At 43.4% G+C, this 20,524-nt stretch overlaps 1 protein-coding gene across 4 annotated transcripts in view; it reads right to left on the bottom strand.

Annotated features, from left to right (window-relative positions):
* SYNPO2 (synaptopodin 2) overlaps positions 1-20,524 on the bottom strand; it is a 295,612-nt gene that overhangs the window by 73,114 nt on the left and 201,974 nt on the right. The window contains exon 1 of one of the 4 annotated variants that reach the window (XM_066318419.1): positions 20,272-20,278. The exons of 1 other annotated variant lie outside the window; for it this stretch is intronic. Coding sequence is in view for 2 of the 3 variants with exons in the window: in XM_066318418.1 (XP_066174515.1) it covers positions 2,607-2,711 (105 nt within the window). In the remaining variant the exon portion in view is untranslated. Of the gene's footprint in view, positions 1-2,606; positions 2,728-20,271; positions 20,279-20,524 lie in introns of those variants that run through there. 2 more of the 4 variants (XM_066318418.1, XM_066318417.1) reach the window with 2 other exon arrangements.

Below are 20,524 nucleotides of genomic sequence, written 5' to 3'. Positions count from 1 at the left end.
ACAGCATTTAAAATGCTTTATTTTAAAGCCCTTATGCTGTATTGGGACGGTATATAGAATAGGCAAATTCTTTTTAACCGAAAATTAGTTTTTATTAAATATTTGCAACATTATCAGACTTCACCAAGTAAGTTGTGTACAGAGCCAGGGTTCAGAGGAGGAGTATTGTTAAATAATTCTTATGCTTCTACAGAAAACGAGTCAAATGTATGTTTTGAATAAGGGTTTAAAATGGACAAGCAGAATGATACTTTCTCACACTTTAGAAAAATCCATTTGTTGCAAGCTCACACTAACAAATTACTGAAAATTCCTGAACCTACTGTAGTGGTTGTAAAATTATTTGCTGATGAAAACTGCCTGTTTTATCTGCAAAAGTATTTGTGAAAAAGTACCGAGCTATATTTTGGTGAAAGGTTTGTCTTTATCTCTCCATTAACACTTTGCATGGTACTGAAAGACAATTTATACTCCAGACAAAACTCTCATGGATTTCAGTGGGAATGCTACTTGAAAATATGCTTTAGGAACTAGGCAGAGGGGGGATGGTTTATATATTCTTTATAAATGTGATAAAACTGTTTTAAAAGGTATAACACAAACGGGTAAAAGCTGTTTCTGGTGGTGAGCTGCAGTGACTTATTCCATCAGCTTTAAAAACAAGATGTTTCCTTTATCAAAGAGTAGCTAATCTAAGCGGGGATTTGGCAATTTTGTGTCCTGACATCGTTTAATGGATTCTCTCAATTCCCTCCATTTCATATCCCTCTCCCCTTTAGATCTGTATCAGAATCAATTCTCCACTCATGACCAGAACCTGAGTGCCCTTCTCCACTCCAACAATAGGTAAGCAACCCCTCTGGAGCCTTTCCTTCCATTTACAGGGAAACAAACCTGCGAGGTTTGTCCTAAAAATACATATTATCATTTTTCTAAATGCGGCTATATTTTCCTGGGGATTTTCCCTTTAGAAAACACTGTGTATTCCTGAAAATACAGTAGGAGTAAGGTACAACTATCTCAAGTCCCAACCTTTAGTCCTAAAAGAGAAGCCAGACTTAAGTGCACCAGCCTAGGATGTGAACGTGAAAAAGAGAACAAAACAAAATAACCCGCCCTTGAATAGACCATTTTTATCAGGGAAACTAAAGTTCAGTCAGAATCTCGTGGGTTTTACTTTTGATTTTGTGTAATCGAGGCCACTTGCCTTTTACCGTTGCTCACCATTTTTTGAGTTCTAGCTGCGAGTTTTCACTAGATGGCAGGAGTCCACAGCCATCTGTTAGCAGAGGCTTTTACTCGCACAGCAACAGTTGCTCATCAAGAGGAAAAAAGCAACACGGTCAAGTTTTGCTGAACATTGGGAAACAAGCAAAGATCTTAACAGGAGTGAGAAAAAATATTCCGACCCTCAAAAAAATCATAGCTCGGTTACTGGATATGGTTTATATAATAGGATGGAAATAAATGAAAACAATAGTGAAAGGGGTTCTTTTCTGACACAGGGGCTAAAAGGACCTTCTCCTATGAAATGAGATAGATTTATTGTTTCTGTTGTTTGTGAAACAGTTACCTGATCCAATAAATTAAAGTTAACTAATTAAGAAATGTATTGACACCTCGAGAAAGTTACAGCTTCAGTACTAAACTCCTGATGTAAAAGGCTGTATCACAGCAAACCCAAGACACTCAGTGTACTGCATTACCGAGATACATTTTAAACTCTCTCTGATTAAAGGTTTAACCGGGCACAGTTCATGGGATGATGAGCAGTCCTCCTGCCGTTTCAGCCAGTGCTATTTTGCTGAGCTCAGACCTCTGGACAGCATTTGTCCCTCTTGTCTAAGGGAACAGAATGCAGCTCCATACAGTTACATAAGCCTTAATAACCGTGACAAATCTTCATTGTTGCGCTGGAGTGAGCACTGATTTTTAACAAAACCACTTCTGAAATATTTTTTTCTGCCAGTTAGAGTTACCAGTTCCTATTTTTAATTTATTGTCGGCTTTTACTGTCTGTCTTGCCCTCCTTCTATACATGCAGATAATTTATAAAGTGTCCAGTAATTTTCAGCATTGCTCATGAAATACAAGAGGGAACGTTTGGCATCTATTAAAGTTGCTTCTGAGGCTGGATAACTTTCCAAAACCAGAGATAAGTCAGAGTAATGCTTTCCAAGATTCCCAAAATAGTACGAACATTTTCTCATGATAAAAAAAAAAATTATTCTATGACCAGAGTAGAAAAACTGTCATAAATAGATGACTGAAGCAGCATTTCCTAATATGAGATTGAGTTCTGCGATGTGCTGAGCGCCCTCAGAGCCAAGAGAGCGAAGCAACCGGGAGCTGAAATGCTCACACCACGTTACAAAGTGAAACATTCAGCATCTAACAAAACTTCAGCGACACTTGCAAACTACCCACAAGCGACCAGCCCTTTTTATTGACGCCGACAGAAGGAGCACCTGTAGAATCTCTGCAAAGCGCGCTAACAAATTCAAACAAGCATCACCACAAGGTCCACACCGAGCATTTCCAGGAGGCGGGATGGATTTGAACCGAGCGCTCCTGGCCACCACACATCCTTGCGTCGATGCTCCTACCTTGGCGATCTGCAGGGGCTGCCTGTGCTCCTTGCCTCCGTGCAGCCTGAAGCCCCAGGGCGCCCCTCCGCTCATGGCGATGCAGAGGTAATCCCCGGTGCCCATCTTCGCGGTGCGCTCGGGCAGCGCTCACGGGCAGCAGCACATGGGGAACGCGGGGTGTGCGGGGGCTGCGGGCGGCTCTGCCGGGACCCAGAGCGGCGCCGCGCTGCTGTGCGCTGCGCGGCCCAGCCGAGTCATTGAGGGGATGGAGGAGCTCCTCTCGGCGAGGGCACAGCCCACTCCTTCGTCACATTCCCGTGCTCAGCCCACCTTCAGAGCAGAGAAAACGGGCTTGGAGCTGGAGGGAACGCACAGAGATCGGCCGTGAGGCAGGGAAGGCTGCCTTTGGACAGGACTCTGCTGCCAGTTAAATCAGAACAACGGCAAAAAGAGCTGTGCGTTTCCCTGTGACAATACTGGAAATAAACTGACTTCAGTAAATGCTGCCGGACGTTTCAGACTCTGATTTCCCCATTTCTTCCATTTTTACCCCAAGCAGAATCTCAAGTGAAACAGCACATACACCCTCTGAATAACTGATTCACTTAGACTGAACTGGCTTTTGGATTTTCATCTCTACTCTGTGTGCACTTTCTGCAGGACTCCAGGCATGTAAGCAAAAAAAAGGGAGGAAGAAAGAAAAAAGAAACAAAGAGAGAGGAAAAAAAAAAAAGCTTTATAATTTCTCTGTCATGGAATTGCTTCTTTTTCTAGTTCTCTCTGATCTCAGTATAGTTTAACGTGTGCTGTGATTTAGCAAAGACCCAAACTATTCTTGGACCCTCATAATACCTGTTCTTACACAGCCTGCTGCCTTTCCTAGCAGAGAGGGGAAGAGGCTTAGTGAAATGAAGTATCAGATCCCTCTACAGATGCTATCAATGGATGGTTTGCAGTGTGTCATTGAAGAGGAACCTTACTATAAGCACCAAAAAGAAAAAAAAAAAAAAAAAGAAAAAGAAAAAGAAAAAAACCAAAAACCATTGGAGTAGTTGAAGAAGTGACTGTTCTTCAGCACAGCATGAATACTCCTGTGGCTGGGTTAACAGCTGACAGCATTATCTCCTACTGACCTCAGCCCAAAGTCTGGGTTAAATCACTCTGCATTTTGAGCTAAGCTGGCTCTAAAGGACAGTGTTCAGCAGGTGAGCCATCTTTAATGTCTGGACAAGTTTCTGAAAATAACACCTTTTGATTTGAGCCCCAGGGTACTGGGACATCAGATTCTCACAGTATAGATTCACTGAGGTCCCTCTCTGAAGTGTTTCTACTTGGCTGGTTCTAAGCTGTCAGAGATGTTTGGGCTACAGCAAACACTCATCATTTCCATTACATGACTTTGCACCTAAGCAGCAGGTAACCACTGAGGGTTTAAACCTATCCAGTGCAATCAAGTGATGCCTGGAGTGATGCTTCAAAGGCCAAATATGGAGGTAGAGAGAGGCTCTTCTGTTAAACTGAAACATTCTGGCTGGAAAACGTAGACACTAAGGTAACACAGAGCCTAGGTGGAGAGAAGATCCCTAATCAAACATGGGAAAATGTCCCTCTCTCAGTAAGGGGATTTAGTAGGAGGAAGGGTGCTTGCTTTAAAAGTCAACAGCTTGGGAGAAGCCAAACAAGCCCAGGCTGCCATATAATTACATACTTCAGGAAAACACCATCAGAGAAGCCACACTAGGAAAGGGGGTGGCCTTTAAAGAGACTTTGCTAGACGACCTTTGAGTGCAGACACCTCATTTGGAATAGTTCAAGGTGGCTAACTGCTTATTATCTTTTGCAGTGTTGATATGTTGCTGTAGCAGACAGATTTTGAGTCTTTCCCTAGGCAGAATCTGGCTTTAGACAAACTTCTCTCCCTTTTACCTTTTATAGATTTTACAGCAGTAAAATTCTTCAGTATATAGCTGCAAATAAATGCTCTATGACACTCTGTTAAACACAAAAATGAAACATCTGTTTTAGGAGAATTTATCACATAATTATTAGTTCTTCAAGTCTTACAAATTTGTCATGAAATGCCTAATTACTGTTAGGGTGTTTTGAGCTTGTATTAGTCTCTCGTCATTTTGGTAAAAAGGAATAATCAAACCTCATCTCTGTTTCTGAACTTCTTAATATACTTTTTGGAGAAATCAGATTACAGAGAATCACCCCTGCATTTGGATGGTCACTGTGATGTGAATTTGTACTAGATACAGATGCTTCTATCACTTTTGACCATATAACTGAACTGTGTAAAATATTAGAACAGAACAACTTTGATTAGTGATTGCTCAGCTGAAAAAATGACCAGTCAGAACACGCAGGATCTGTTTGATTTTGTTGTGTGACAAAGCTTTGGGGATACTTTAACCTGGTACATTTCAAGTGATACAGGAGTCTTTTGTTTGAACTGACAAGAGCTGTGATCCTGACAGGAGAAAAAAATTAGGAGCAATAATTTTTGTCTTGTTAGCTTGTTGAGGGAGTTTTATAACAGCAATTCCAAACAAATTGCTGCTTTCCTCTAAGGTGTAATTTCTTGTTTACTCTGCAGTAAGGAAACCATTTGAAGTCTTCAATTAAACTGTTCCCATGATGGGGAGACCTAAAGCTTCCTATGTCTCAATCTCACCAAGAATATTCCACAGGCCTGAACAATTCCCATTTGCCCTCTATGAATTACTTAGATGCTTATGCTGCAGTATTTTTTGCTTATTAATACTACTCTTAACCATTTGTACATTCTTGCATCCTTTGGGATTTCCAAATGCTGGTCAGAAAGTGGATATCAGGATAAAAGTGGAGTCCGTCATGGAATTTATGACTTTTTGGTTTCTGCAATTTCTAGATCTTAAATAAATTGCATCAATTCTGAGATTATTTTCAAAACACACTGAAAAATTTCAAGCTAATGTCAACTACAGCCTTTCACCCACTTCTACCATCTCCATAGTTTCACTAAAACCTAAAGATCCCGTTGTAGGCAACAAGTGATAAAACTTTGATGTCACAAATAATCCTGTAAACTGGGAAAATGACAAATGGCAGAACTCACTCAAAATCTATCTGTGCCCAAATACAAGGAAAGCTTTAGCTTCAATCTGATATTGTATGATGAGATCTGAATGAAAAGATTTCTAGGTCAAACCTCCCAAAAAACCCAGCACAACAGCCTGGATGAGCTGGGATAAGGTAGGAGTAGCCATCCTTGTAGAACAGCAAAAGTGAGACCATCTATCCTGAAATGTTGTCTCTGATTATAGGTAGAAAACAGAACATGGAAAAGGGTGCATTTCTGTCCCCAGGCATTTCTTTCCTCTGTACTTTGTAACAGGAATTTCTCTTTTGCATGTTGTTGCCTCTTGAGCCCACGTAACTTCTAGTGTCTGTAATTTAGTGCAGGAAGTTGTCCCTAACTAAATAGTGACATAAAGGATCGCCTTCTCTGCCTTGAATCTGGGTCCTACAGATTGATGTGATGTCCCCTAATTCATGGATCAAGGGAAATTGTGACGAAGCAATCCTCAGGCACACTTCCCAGGCACTTATTTTACAGATATTTTGCATATCCACCATTTTTCCAACAGAGGATAATTAGTTATCCTTTACTGTCTCATACCTTTCATCCTTTACAATCTCACACCTTTCCTTTTCTTTTTCCACATGCTCTATAGTTCTGAGTCCTTTTTGAAATGAGGGTCTGCAACACCACACAGCCTTCAGGGAGCAAACAAAGTTGGGGTTTATGCAATAACATGATGATATCTATTTTGTTCTCTAGTTGCTAGCCCCAACACTGCTAACACCTAATTTGCTTTTTCAGACACTGCAGAGTTCATGTGTTCCTGTAATTATCTTTCAAAATCTTAAAGGCTTGTCCATCACTGCTTAGTTCAAAGCACACAGTTTTATATGAGAATTTATGGGTTTTTTCCCCAATGTGTATCACCTTATACTTCTAAGCCACGTTATGGTATGGCTGCTTAGTTTTCTTAAAAGCCTTTGGTGAAGGAATTTGTTGAAAGCCTTTTGTAAATCCAAGATCAATCAGATCACCCTTATCCACGTGTTTTTTGATCCCCTCAGAGAACTGCCTTATGTTTGTGAGGCAGGACTTCCTTTTCTGAAAACCTTTTTAACTCTTCCCAGAGAAGTGATATTTATCCAGATGTCCACTGGTGCATATTACAGCTTCCACCTCTTTGCTTTGGGTAGATATCAGGCTGACAGGCTTCTTTCTGTTTTCTGAGTCTCTCTTGGAGCACATTAGTTAAAAAATGGCACTCTCTAATCTCAGGAATGGTCAGATATTTCAGCTTTGAATTCCTTTAAAGCTCTGTGGGGTCTTGGCGGCCACTTCTTAGTTTTCTTTGCCTCATCTGCTGCCTCTTCTCCATACATTTTCACTTCACACTTGAATAATTTATGATACTGAACAGTTTTACTACAAGTGGATTTGTCTAAAATCTAATAATCAAGTATTTCTGCAGCTGAGTTGAGAAGACATTCTCCAAATGTGAGAATAAATAAGACATATGTTTGTCTTTTCATCCAGCCATAAAAGCAAAACTTTCATCTCACCTACGGTTTGCTACAGCAGTATCCTAGGTCTGTGGATTCTTTAAAAATGCAAACATTTCCACCCATTCCTTAGTAATGAGGAAGAGACAGAGGGAAAGGGGATATCATGATCTCTAATTTCTGGGCAGCATTTTACTGCTGTAAGTACCCAGATGGTCTGACTTCCTCCTTTTTCTGCATTTCATTCTCTTTTCATATCTGGTTTTTTTTCCACATTAAAATCAACATAAGCTAGTTCCCCAATAATACCAATTTTAACAGCTTTCTAGATTGAGCTGTATCATCTGTAAACAATTTAATAAACTACCCAGTTTATTGTAGAATGTGATTTTTAGCCAAATGGGGAATCAGCAGGGGTGGAAAAAGGAAAAAGATGCCAGTGCTTTATTTGTTTGGTGGGTTCCTGGTGGGTTTTTTGCTTGTTGGTTTGGTTTGGAGAGGCTTTTTTGTTGTTTTGGGGATTTTTTGTTTTGTTTTGTTAATTATGTGGGGGGAAATCCCTCAGTTGGAAATATATATATAGCTGGTTTAATGAAACAAATGATAAAATCACAGCCGTGCCACTGAAGAAATCTAACAATCTGACACACAGTCTCTTCCAAAGGAAGAGAAGATGACCTTTTTCAATATATCCCTTCAAATTATTTAAGTGTCTTCTGCAAACTGGGCAATGCCAAGCACCTCAGCACATATTCTTTTCCCAAATCATTGCCTAATAACAGACCTGGTTTCGTAGTCCTACAATGCATAAGGCAAAAGCAAATTTTGAAGGCTGACCTAAACATCATCCGCAAAGCTTACAGAAGTAGAAAATACATTTCTGCTTAATTGCTACCTTTTTTTCTTTTTTTTTTCTCCTGACTTAAGGAGCAACCAGGAACAGAGACATATGGAAAGGATTTAATTTTCAAAAGAGGTATAAAATGACAATGTGAATTAAATACGTTGATGGAAAGTTCAAATGCATGGCTCCAGCTAACATCCATTAAAGCTGATTCTCTTCATCTTTTCCCAGCAAAATTCTCTTGTCCTACAAGACAAATTAATAAAATCCAGATGATTTGATTGCTTGATGAAACTTGCAGCCAGATAAGAGGGTTTGCTCACTGGAAGTTCAGACATCGAGTGGCAAAGGTACCAAAACCAGTAAAACCAAGTTCTTAGTGAAAACAAATTAAATTTACAGGTGATAGAGAATTTTTAGCTACCTTTAAGGCTACTCAGGAGAACACGAGGCATGAGCCTCACCAGTAAAGGTAAAAGCTTTTAATTTTAATCCTTAATGTGGATTATGGGACAAGGTACTGTATGATGGGTTGGAATTTTAGAACTGGTGCTGCTTTTGTGGTTTTTTTCCCCAGCTTCAAGAGTGGCAAATGAAGCATAGTGGGAGAAGCAGAGAAATGTACAGGAGGGTATTTCTCAGCATCTGAGTTACTGGGTGTCACCCTAGATTAAGAGTTTTGGATCTACTGTGAGGGGAAATAACCCAAAAAAACCCAGCAGAAGAAGCCACTTTCCTCCAAAACACAGAATCAATGTTGTTAGCATGGAGCATTGCTGAATTATACCAGAGTAAATAGAAATTTGTGTAGAAAATGTAACTGCAATCCAATTAATGAGAAGCTCTCACAGCATGTACGTGGGCCCTCTGCAGCCAAAGACCTGCACCATTAAATACAAGACATAAAAATGTATAGAAATGTGTGGATAATGCAAAGAGACAAGAATTTGGAGAAAAGACTTCTCATGTTTCTTTGGTATTTGTCCTACCTGTTCTTAGCACAGCCAGTCTCGGATAATCAGGAAATACTTTCCTAAACTGGCAAAAGAGAAGTAAACTTGATTTTGGTTTTGGTTTGTTTTTGTTTTTGGGGGGGTTTTTTGGGTTTTTTGTTTTGTTTTGGGGTTTTTTTTGTTTTTTTGGGGGTTTTTTTGTTTGTTTGTTTTGTTTTGTTTTGTTTTGTTTTCCTGGACTTCTTGGATGAAAATCTTTTGAGAAGGTTTTCCTTTATGAAAGGACAAGGATTTCAGATTGTTTCCAAAAATTGATACACAAAATAGTTACAAGATTTTGTTGGGAGAGAAGATAAAACACATTCACTGCAAGGTTTGTGAACATGGAAAAAAAATTGTGACATTTGAATTACTGTTTCTTGTTAATCTAGAAGTGGGGTTTGGAACTGAAATTCATGTTACCAGGTGTCATTCCACTGCTGGTTTTACTTATCCCTGTGTTTTAGCAAGCAAGAACTAATTTATTCTTGGGACTTGGAAAGACTCTTAGGTGTCTATTTCCTTTTCATTTTGATTCCCAGGAGATGAGATGACTACATATTTGGCTTCAGTAGTTGGAAAAATTCTGATAAAAGACTCTAAAATAAAACAAAGACTGTTTACGTGTCATTTTCTTCCTGGTTTTGGCAGAGAGATGCTGCATCCCATTCTTCCTAACGGAGCCTATGGGAATCAAAACTGATCTTTGCCAAAGCTTGGAAGAGCCTTGAATGGATAAGTAATGCAAGCAGGTGTTCCACTTTCCTCACCTCTGCCCTAATGCTTCATCCTGCTCTTTGAACTGGCATTTAAAGGTGGCAGTGAGCAACACAGCACCTTTTATCCACCTCTTCATCTCAGCCAGTCGGATTTTATCACCTCCCGTCTTCCTATTGAAAGAACATTTCATGCCAGCGTGTTGGGCTGAAGAAATACACCATGCAAAACTCTCCTCTGATGTACGACACTGATATTAATCAAGAGTAACCACATCATATTCAGTTAGCAAGTCTATTTTGATTGTAGCTGAGATATGGATTAGGCCCAGGTAATCGACTAAATTTTGAATTTACGGTTTACTGTAGAACTTAGGATCAAACACGAAGATTTAAAATTATTCTGGTGAGTACTCACCTGCATCAGGTTTCATCTTTTAAGTTTTGTTTCCTGTCAGCAAGTGTAGAAGTGATGAACTCCCCTTGACTAGTTGCTTTGAGAGAGCTCAATTACATGCATGGCTGCAGTCCAGCATAAAAATCAACTATTTTTGCATTGCACTTTAAAGCAGGTATTGTTTGGTACTTGGAAGGCTCCTAAGAATGAATTTTTCCATAGTCAAAACAAGAACAGGAGAAGTAGCGAAAAACTGAGTTATAATGCAGTATGGGTCTTGGGAAGTTTGGGTTCTGTTTTTACACTTGAAAACTCTCATTTTTTGGCCTGGCAAATGAGAGAAATAGCTGCTAGATATACAGTGAAACCCTGAGAAATATGAAAACTTCTGACATTCCCTGCTTTTAGTTTAGTAGTTTGACAGTTTGAGTCCTCCTGGAGTATCCTTTCCTTCCTTCTTTCCTCTGTGTTACAAAATAAGCTGTGAGGCTTGTGAAGCAGTTTCTAACACCCACAACACGAGTGTGAGGTGGAAGTGCTTTGCTCAGTGTCTGCCCCAGTGGGTCTGATGTTAGTGGTTCCAGCTACAGCATCTGACACAAAAAGTTGCCTTGGCATCAAGTCCTGCCTGCAGAAGGCAGACAGCACTGCTCCCTCTGCCTCAGAATGGTTCTGGTTCTGGTTCTGGTTCTATCTCAGCAGCAGAGGTGACACAACCAGGACCTCCCCACATGAAACCTTACCCCCCATCCAAAGAACTGCAACAGATTAAAAAGCAATCCAGTTATCTTCATTCCTGGCAATAGGAGCAAGAATTCCAACTCTTTGATAGCTAATTCCTTTCCAGCTGGAGCAGATTCTATTGGGAAAATCTGCCCTCCAAAAACACCTTGATGTTTAACCCCTGCTGATCCTGCAGCCTTGCCTGTTGTGCTGCATCTCCTTGCCAGGAACCAATTTCCAGGCTTCTCAGCTCCCTCTGCCTCTGGTAGAGGCTTTTGGTGCTCATGTTCTCTCTGGCTGGCCTGGACATGGATCTGTCTGTTTTCCAGACAGCTGCCCGTGTCTGCAAATGCTGAACGAGGGGTTTATGTGCCTCCACAGTGCAACTCTACCATGCATGATGCCAGCTGCAGCTCCTATCCCTTTGCTGCTTCTAGGGTGGAAAAATAGCATGATGGGTTTTTTAAAAAAAAACTAATTCTGATATTTATTTTTGTTGATCATGGGGAAGACATCAATTGCTTTATACTAAAGGTATCCAAATACCACAAACCCGGTATTTTGAAAAATACTTTGTAATCAAGACTGGTAATTTTTTTACAAAAAACAGAGATTCTTTCTTGTTATGAAAATTTTCCCATGCTCAAGTAGATTTTGTGCTTTGACATTAATGGTGGAGTAAAGCAGAAGCAAAGTCAAAGTAACAACACACTTAGAAGTATTTGCATCTTAAGTAACTTAATCAAATCACCAGTTTGTTATGAAGAACTCACTCAGCTACTCTTTTTTATTGATAGTGAGTTTGAGCATACTGCTCTATAGCAAATATATCAGAAAATTTTAGCCCAAGCAGGAAACGTAAAATGAAAGCCGATGTAAATAAAGCTGCTTCCGATGCTTTTGAATTGTAAAAGTGAAATCTATCAATGTTTGAAGAATTCCATACATTCAGCAAGCAGATACAGAAAGGATGGTTTAACTTTCTGCTCTTCTTACATCCTGGTGGCCTAATGTTTATTCACAGTGCTTTATAAGTGATACATTATTAATGGGATTATACTAAGGCCTCATCTTTGTTTTTATGTTACAGTTCATTATGCAGCAATTACAGCAGGATAATCAAGCCTTGGGGTTTGGGGTTTTTTTTTGTTAAGAACAGGTAATGCAGTCTTCTACTCTCATGCATCTTAGACAGTAGTAAGTTAAATTAAAAAATAATTGAAATTCCCCAACTGAGACATCACAGCAGTTTTCTCAGAACACCACATCTATCTTCTGTAAATGCTCCAGATCGAGTTGCCAGAATGTTGATTTCATTAGAAAGCCAAAACAGCAACAGTCAGTGAGAGTAAGCAGAGGAGTCTCAGAGTTTGCAGATATTGGGAAATCCAGAGGCTTGAACTAGCCAGAAAGTAGTTTTTAGGAGAAAGCAGCCGCAGTTGTTTTACTAAAGCACATTTGCTTTTTTTAATGTGTGCCTCACATACAATTTATCACATGCAGACCATAAAGCGTTTTATAAAAATTTCTGTTTTACTGAGTTTCAGGGGGAAAAAAAGTGGTTTTAGCTAAGAGGGACCAATTTAACAAGAGATTAGGACCTTGGCTTTCAGGCAAGTGCCCTGTTCTCAAGACCCAGTGTCTCTTCTAAGCAAATAATAGCTTTAAGTACTCTTTCACTTGCGTATCGTTTTTCATGCCTCAATAGTATTTTTTGCTTTGCGGATTTGCCAGCAAACTCTACCAACAGTCTCTGGGGTTGGCAGTGAATGCCCTCTGTGGTGGCGGATTTTTGTCCTCTGGAGGGGTTAGGGATCACGGGGACAACAGGGGGTGGCATTGTGGATTACCAGCTGCCAATGATGTTTAGAAGGGTGAGGGCAGGGAGGGAGTGAAGCACTTCCATTCCTCCCATCCTCTGCAGGGTGTAACCAAATCCAGCCATTTCCAGGGTGAAACAGTGCAGCTGTACCAAAGCTTACCAGGAACCGACAGGACATCCCAGTTCACAGCAGGGAATAGAATGAATCATCGGTCTAAATGAATTTGCAGATGAATTCAGACAAACAGGATACAAGTTTATGAACTGAAAGTGGATTTACACTTCTAAAAATACTTTGGAAACTCTAATGAGCACAAGGTTCCAGGATATCTTTATGCTGGAAGCAGCCTGAGGGGTGGCACAGCTTTACCATTGCTGTGGAGAGGGAGTTCAGCACTCAGCAGAAGGAGAGAGGATCACTGGCATGATCCATGTGCTCAGTGATCCCTAATGGCCCCCAGTGGCCTCCTCACCTGACCAGAGCCCACTGTGGTTCTGGTGCTCTGACCCACAGCCTGAGATACCTCAGTGAAAAACCCCAACAAACCAGTAAGGAGTTTGTTGGGAAAGGTGAGACGGGAAAAGCCTACAATTACGATTGCCTGGCAAGAGATACTGAAAGTATAAACCCTGTGAGTGAAATAGAAACGAAAGGTAGTTCTGAGATGTGGCATGGCTGCTGGAAAACAGCGGTGAGCTGGAGATGGGTTGGGTGACAGCAAACAAAGGGGCTCCAGGGAGTGGCCCTCCCCAAGGGAAAAGGAAGAGAAGAAAAGTGGCCTTTAGAGTTTAGAACACAGAATGATTTGGTAATGCAGCAGTTCTCGTAGGCTGTAGGCAAAGTCTGTGGGGTTTGGATCTCGCTGAGGGTTGGTCACTGCAAATCAGAACATTCAACACGAAAGGAGATGTAATGGATTGGAACAAGGACCTGGCTCTCTTTCTTTACTCTTCCCTCGCCTCGCTCACCTCCCTTACCCCTGCCACCTCTCCTAGCTGCTCTCAGCTCTCAGCTTCTCCTCTCTCTCCTTGGGGCATCCCTTCAGCCCCGGCTGTGGCTGGAGCCAAAGCCCTTGCAATAAACCCAGTGTTCCTAAAGTGTCTCGGGTCTGCAGAGTTCCCTGCTGTCCACCCACGCTCCTACAGTCTGGCCAGGAGTTAGTTCTTCCTTATTTGTGGCCCCATGCCTGAGCTGAAATGGGTGATAGTGCACAGCCCGTGTAGGAAGTATCTATTAACTTAAAATATACAGCAATGAATGTATGCCCAGGGTTTTAACATCCCTGTGTTGTGTTCCCTGAATAACAACACCTACATCAGTCTGGTGTTCTGAAAACCCTTGGCTGTTTTCATTCTCTATAGGGAAGAGTTTAAAGGGCGCACTCTGATAATATTTTCTAATTGCCTTTGAGACTGTTTAATCAAAATATCAGTATTCACTTCTGCTGTACCCTCTTTCAGGCTTCTCCTGTGCTTAGCTTTTTATATTAGAAATGCAGCTGAGTCACAACACTGATGTGTTTCTTCTAACAGTAGCCTTCTGATTCCTGAAATATTCTATCTTTACTTTTTCTTCATATAGCATTTTCTAGTCTGACACACGATTTTTTTAAGAAGAACATAATTCCTTCAAAATTTGATTTTTATACCAAAGTGCCTGTTTTCTTTTTAATCAAATAATATTTTTAAATGTAATTTCCGTTTTCCTTGTAAAGTGCTTTACACGGGGCTCTAAGCTGTTTCTCACAGACCTTAACTATACAGTAGGCAAAGCATTAAAGAAGATTTTAGTGAATATATGTAAGCAAGACAAGAAAACCAAGTAGCCTTTTTTATTTAAATAGCTCTTAGGACCCTTCTGATGTGCAAAAGCAAACCTGTAGCTTTGGCTGAAGGACGTACAAATAAAGAAAAACAGTTTCCACAGAAAGAAGCACCTTTTAAAATGTATAATCCTTAGAGTTTTATGAACTATTCCTTCTGATGAAAAAGTCATTTCTTTAAAGAGCCATACCAAATGTTGCCCAGTTTGTGCAGCAGGGGCTTTTATAGACCTCCAGCAGTAATTTCTGGGAACAGTCCAATCTCAAATCATGTGAAAAATAATAATATCTAAAATACAAATTTAATAATGGTCTCTGACAGATTTGAGCTAGCCTTCTGTAGAGCCTGTATACTACTCCAGATTAGGTCTGAAATGTACAAAATCACATTCATTTTCAGCAGCACTGCATAGGTACCACTACAGGATAAATTTTCCAACCTAATTGATTCTGTTAAGAAAGTTAATTTAACCTACAAGGTCATCATTGCTGACAATGATGGAGAACAACTCAGCCTGATTCTCAGATTTTATGGTACTGTTTAATTAAAATGATTTAATAAAATTACTTACAATAGTTTAGCAATCCTGCACTGTCATTTTTGTCAAATTACCTTCCAGACCAATAACACACTTTATTGATGTTTCCATGTTACCGAAATTGAAAACCTTGAATTATTTTAATGTTATAGGTGAAAACAGTAGATAAATCCTCCTTGTAGCTTCCAAACATCCCGACTGTGACATGCTGCACGCCTTTTGTCTCAGTGTGCCAGGCTTAGGGCCAACAGGAGCATCCTTGAAAGAAAGAGGAATCTTGATCCATTTCCAGAGTGGGCCTGAATTAAGGGAAGAACCGCCAATGCCATGGCTTCTCCTTGCTATCTTCTGCTGATCTGGTGTTTGGGTTTCACTGGAGCTGATTTCGGGGAGGAGAAATCTGATAGCAAGTATTCAGTGGCCAAGTTAGCGCCCGGTTCCTCAGTGCTGAGTTATCCACAGCTGCTTACTGTTAATAGCTCACAGCCAGACACAGCAGGACTGCCTGTCTCCCTGGCAAAACAGGGCATGTCCAAACTTAAACCTGTTCTTTTCCTCAGTGGCATGATATTTCAGAGGAGTTTTGCGTGACTTTGAGGGCTCTGTGTAAGCAGGAAAAGAGATAGGCACGAGGGGTGAAGCTCCAGTGGAGCAATGATGAAAGGCATTGGTTTGCATCCTGCTTATGAAAGAGTCACTGATACCCTGCAGCCAAAACCACATCCAGTTTAACCGATGCTGCTCACCTCGGGGACAAAATTTTCCATTCTGATTAGACAGCTGGGAGGGATTTGAAACGTTTTAGACTTTCCCTGACATATCCAACGGCACTGGCTCTGACAACGCATAGAAAAACAGCTTATATCATTTAGTGGTGAATCCAGCTCTGGTTAGCAAGAATAAGAATTGTTCCTGCCTGCTTTGTGTTGCTTGTTGAGGTTTCTAGTGGGTCTTCCGTGTAAAGGACGCCACTGTGTGTTTTCAGTTTGACACCTGTTTCCCAGGCCCTGGGGTTTTTGTCCAGAACTGTTTTGTACAGTAATGAATGCTTTGGACAGTTTGTTCTGAGGTCACAGCCATTACTGAGGTCAAACTGTGTAGTACTTTCAGAAGGCTTATTGAGGTTGTAGAACAAGGATAAGGACGCCTCTGGAGCCTGAATTCCAGATGCACCTGGGTTACACAGCTGTTGTGGTGTGATTCTTGGGGCTGTACTGTGCAGGGCCGGGAGTCGGATTTGTTCTGTGATTCTGGGATTCTTTGGGTGATTGCTTTTTTTTCATCTGCCAGTTTCCTTTCTTTTTTTCCTTAACACACTCAATGTTTATTTGTGATTGGGAAGAAAAGTAACTTTACAAATACATCTTCCTCCTGTTACTCCAATCTCTCTCATGTTACTCCCACATTTCTACTTCGTTAATTAGGAAAACATTACCTATCCTGTAACCAAGGCAGCATTTTTAAATGCGCTTGAACAGTAATTAAAACCGGAGTGTGCAAACAGGTAAAGTACCTGCATCGTATTTCACCGTAGATATTCAGGTGGCATAATTTTACACAGAGATATGCACGATACATATGTGTAAAATGTAGTTGTAAATATACCTATAAACATCTTGGGCGGCTGGTGACAGGATGAGAGGAGACAGCGTTCAGCTGTTGCAGGGGAGGTTTGGGCCGGACACGAGGAAGCCTCTCTCACATGGTGGGTAATTAATCGGCCACTGTAGTGTGGTGCCCGGTGGAGTCACCGTCCCGGAGGCGTTCCAGGAAGGCCCGGACGTGGCCCTGCGGGACGTGGTCTGGTCGACGTGGTGCTGCTCGGTCATAGGTTGGCCTGGATCGCCTCACGGGTCTTTTCCATCCTAGCCCATCCCGCGGCTCCGTTCTCAAGCCCCTGACGAGAGGGGGAAAGCGTCCCTCCCGCGGGCCGCTCCTCGTTGGGATGGGGACACTGTCGGGAAGGCGCCGCTGTCCCGGGCCGCCCTCCGCGCCGCCACACGGCCCGGCCCGGCCCCGCCGCCCGCCCGGCCCGGCCCGGCCCGGCCCCGCCGCCCGCCCGGCCCGGCCCGGCCCGGCCCCGCCGCCCGCCCGGCCCGGCCCGGCCCGGCCCCGCCGCCCGCCCGGCCCGGCCCGGCCCGGCCCCGCCGCCCGCCCGGCCCGGCCCGGCCCGGCCCCGCCGCCCGCCCGGCCCGGCCCGGCCCGGCCCCGCCGCCCGCCCGGCCCGGCCCGGCCCGGCCCCGCCGCCCGCCCGGCCCGGCCCGGCCCGGCCCCGCCGCCCGCCCGGCCCGGCCCGGCCCGGCCCCGCCGCCCGCCCGGCCCGGCCCGGCCCGGCCCCGCCGCCCGCCCGCCCGGCCCGGCCCCGCCGCCCGCACTGCGCACGCGCCCGCCGCCTCAGACGTGGCACTCGGGCGCGTCAGCGGCGGCCGCGGGTAACGGACCCGGCGGGCACGGCGGAGGGCTGAGGGGACAGCTGAGGGACAGCGAGGGGACAGCGCGGGCACGGCTAAGGGCACGGTGAGGGCACGGCTGAGAGACAGCGCGGGTACGGCTGAGGGGACAGCGCGGGCACGGCTGAGGGACAGCGAGGGGACAGCGCGGGCACGGCGGAGGGCACGGTGAGGGCACGGCGGGGCGGACACGAGGCTCCGGCCGCCCTCCCCGGTGCCCGGCCGGGGCTGCGCACAGCCGGCGGCGGCGGAGAGCGGCCCCGGGCGGCCACAGGTACTGCCGCGGGGCGGGCCGAGCCTCCCGGACCTGTTGCGAGCTCACGGCGGCTTCAAAATCATAGGCGGTAGGGACAGAAAAGTTACGTGCCTTAAAAAAATGTGGTAAAGCTTAGCGGGCCTGGCAGTGGATGGGGGGAATGTAGGGTTCGCGTTCGTAGCTTAGCTCGCAGTGCGGTACCGAGAGGAGCCCCGAAGGGCCGTGTGGCCCTGTCGTGCTCCGGTGTGCCGGTGTGGAGGTGACAGCCCCGGCCGGTGCCGTGCTGGGGAGCGCTGTGTCTCCCGACACATACAAAGTTAACGCTTCCTCAGGCGGCCAAGGGCTCGAGCCTGCTTTTGTTTCTTCTTGCACAGAGTTAACTGTTCTATCTTCGCACAGACCGCAGAGCGTTGGCTAAGTGCAGCCGTCCTCTGAAAGAGGTGACAGCCTGTTCTGTTATAGAGGTCGGTTGTGTTCTGTGGCTGTCCCTCAGTGCTGGTGATGTTCCCCAGGTTATGGGGTACAAGATAAACTAGTGTTGAGACAGGGAGAAAAAAAGTTTCCATGACCTTCTCTATGAACTCTTTCCGTGGTGTGGTGGTGCATCCACACTCTCCCCCACGGTGTAATTTCTGAAATGCTCATAATTCTTCAGGCAGCCTTAAAACACTCATTTGTGATAGTTGGTATATATACCTATCCTGAAAAGACATTAAATATCCCTGGTGCTAAACAGAATCTGGAGTTGTGTTCGAAACACTTGTGTTATTTTGTCCTGTCTCACTTCAGCACAACCTCTGTGTTTATACTGTCTGTGGGAAGTTTGACGTGGCAAGTTGTTTTTTTTTTTTTGTGTATGTGTGAGTAAGCTGTGGAGGAAGTAATCTCCTCTGAATGCTCTTGCAGCTTAAGGTGTTGGTTGTTGCAGCTGCCTCTAAGTGAAAATCTCTTGCTTTATATAGATATAAAATATATCTATGTCTGTGTGTAGGTAATTTAGTGTCTTTTGGAACAACTAGAACTCACTGCCACGTCTTTTCTGATGGAGTTGGGGGAGGGAAGAAGGTACAGCTGGCAGCACTAAGCCTCTGATTAAACATTTTTCTTTCTTCTCCCCGTGTTTACCTTGTTAACTAATAAATAGGAGAAAACTCCATAGGATTAGCTCCCGGAAGCAGTTAACTACTGCAGCTCCAAAACCTTTTGCTGCATTGGAGAGTGAGAGGAGGGCCAGGCCCTGAGCACAGCTCGGAGGGATTGCTTGTCTGATGTGGATTATCAGTACAGCTGCTGAGGTTTTCTTCTTCAGAAATACCTGTTCACTTTGGGAAGCCTGGGAATGGGCTTTCTCATAGGGAGAACTTCTCTCTTCTGACATGTGCCAGTGCAGCGTAAATTTATTTGTGTGTTCTTGGAGCCGTGATTTTGAGGTGCCTTTGTGCTTCTGGAGCACAGTTAGTGGTTTATTTTCATCCAGTTTCCATGTTTAAAGACGAGTCCACGGCTTGAGCTTAAGACTGTGAGATACAGGTGGTTGGAAAAGCTATTTCAAAGGACCACTTAACGCCTGAAATACTGATTTTTGCTGTGTTGTTCTTTGAGAATGCCTATCTTATGTGCTTGGGACTCTATAGGAGTAGTGAATGCTTGTTCAGGGTTTGGATCCTCAGCATTTCTCCTAACAGTTTAATTTGGGCCTCAAGAAAGTGAAATTCTGTTATTGTTAAATTCGATTTGCTGTCAAAATGGAAGGTCTCATGTGGAAAAGAGGAAGCTTGTTATCAAGGCTGCAGAGTGTACAACTTTAATAACTTCTCACATCCCTTGGTGGCAAGGGCACTATATCTGAGAATTAATCTGGTGAAATGCAATCATATGGTCTGGCAATGCAGGACTCTTCAGATTTTCTGCTTCTAAAAATGGTGGCAGCTATCAGGACACTCTTTCCTGAAAGTTTTCTGAAGTGTTACTCTATCCTATTAAAAAAAATCTGACTACAAGAAAGAAATTATTTATCTTGAGAATGCTGTCATTGTTAGAAAACTCTTTCTGATTTGCTTTCTATCAGATTCTGGGGTTTGCATGTTTCATTATTTAACAACAACGGGATCAAGATGTGAAACTTAGGGAGAAGGTGCCTGATAACAGCAAGGGCAACACACAGTGCTGTTGAGGCCATGCTGCATTGTGGAATATCTTGTGCTCAGTTTTGGCACACTGGAGTTCTGCAGTAAAAAGGCTGCTCAGGCCTGGGCCAGTAATGCAGAAGACAACCAGAATGAGGAACTCTCTCTGTCCTGTATTCTCTGTTTCTTCACTAGCATCAAAACAAGGAATCTTCCATCACTTGCTTGGAGTGGGGTTGATGCAGAAGGTTTGTAAGAGGTTTGATGGAAAACTGGTGGTGTACTCCACACCTCTAAAGTAAGGTGTGCTAGCACAGGAGAAGGATTTGCCAGGGGGAGGTTTCTGCTCTGGTCACTCTGCCTTTCCTGATTTTTCAGTGTGTTCTGTGTTCTCTTTGGGGTGGCTTGTGTTTGGGGAGCAGGATTCACAGCGTGTTTTCCACATGGAGTTGAAGTCAAGGCTCTCCCAGTAAAAATAATCGTTTGGGACTTTCCTTTGAGGGTTTTTTCCATCTGCACATGCATTGCTTACAGTTCTCTCTGTGGGCTTGGGAGAGGTGAATCCCATTTAAATGCAGCATGTGGTAATGCTGAGGAAACTAAGCTATCGAGCAAAACTAGTATTTGCTCCTGACTTCAGGTCACTTTTGCCTTCAAATGTGTCTTTTCTTTTTTGCCTTTT

Source organism: Sylvia atricapilla, chromosome 4, assembly GCF_009819655.1.
Source record: "Sylvia atricapilla isolate bSylAtr1 chromosome 4, bSylAtr1.pri, whole genome shotgun sequence".
In the NCBI taxonomy this organism is placed as follows: domain Eukaryota; kingdom Metazoa; phylum Chordata; class Aves; order Passeriformes; family Sylviidae; genus Sylvia; species Sylvia atricapilla.
The sequence above is the reverse complement of the archived record's forward strand: the minus strand, read 5'-3'. Positions and strand labels throughout refer to the sequence as shown.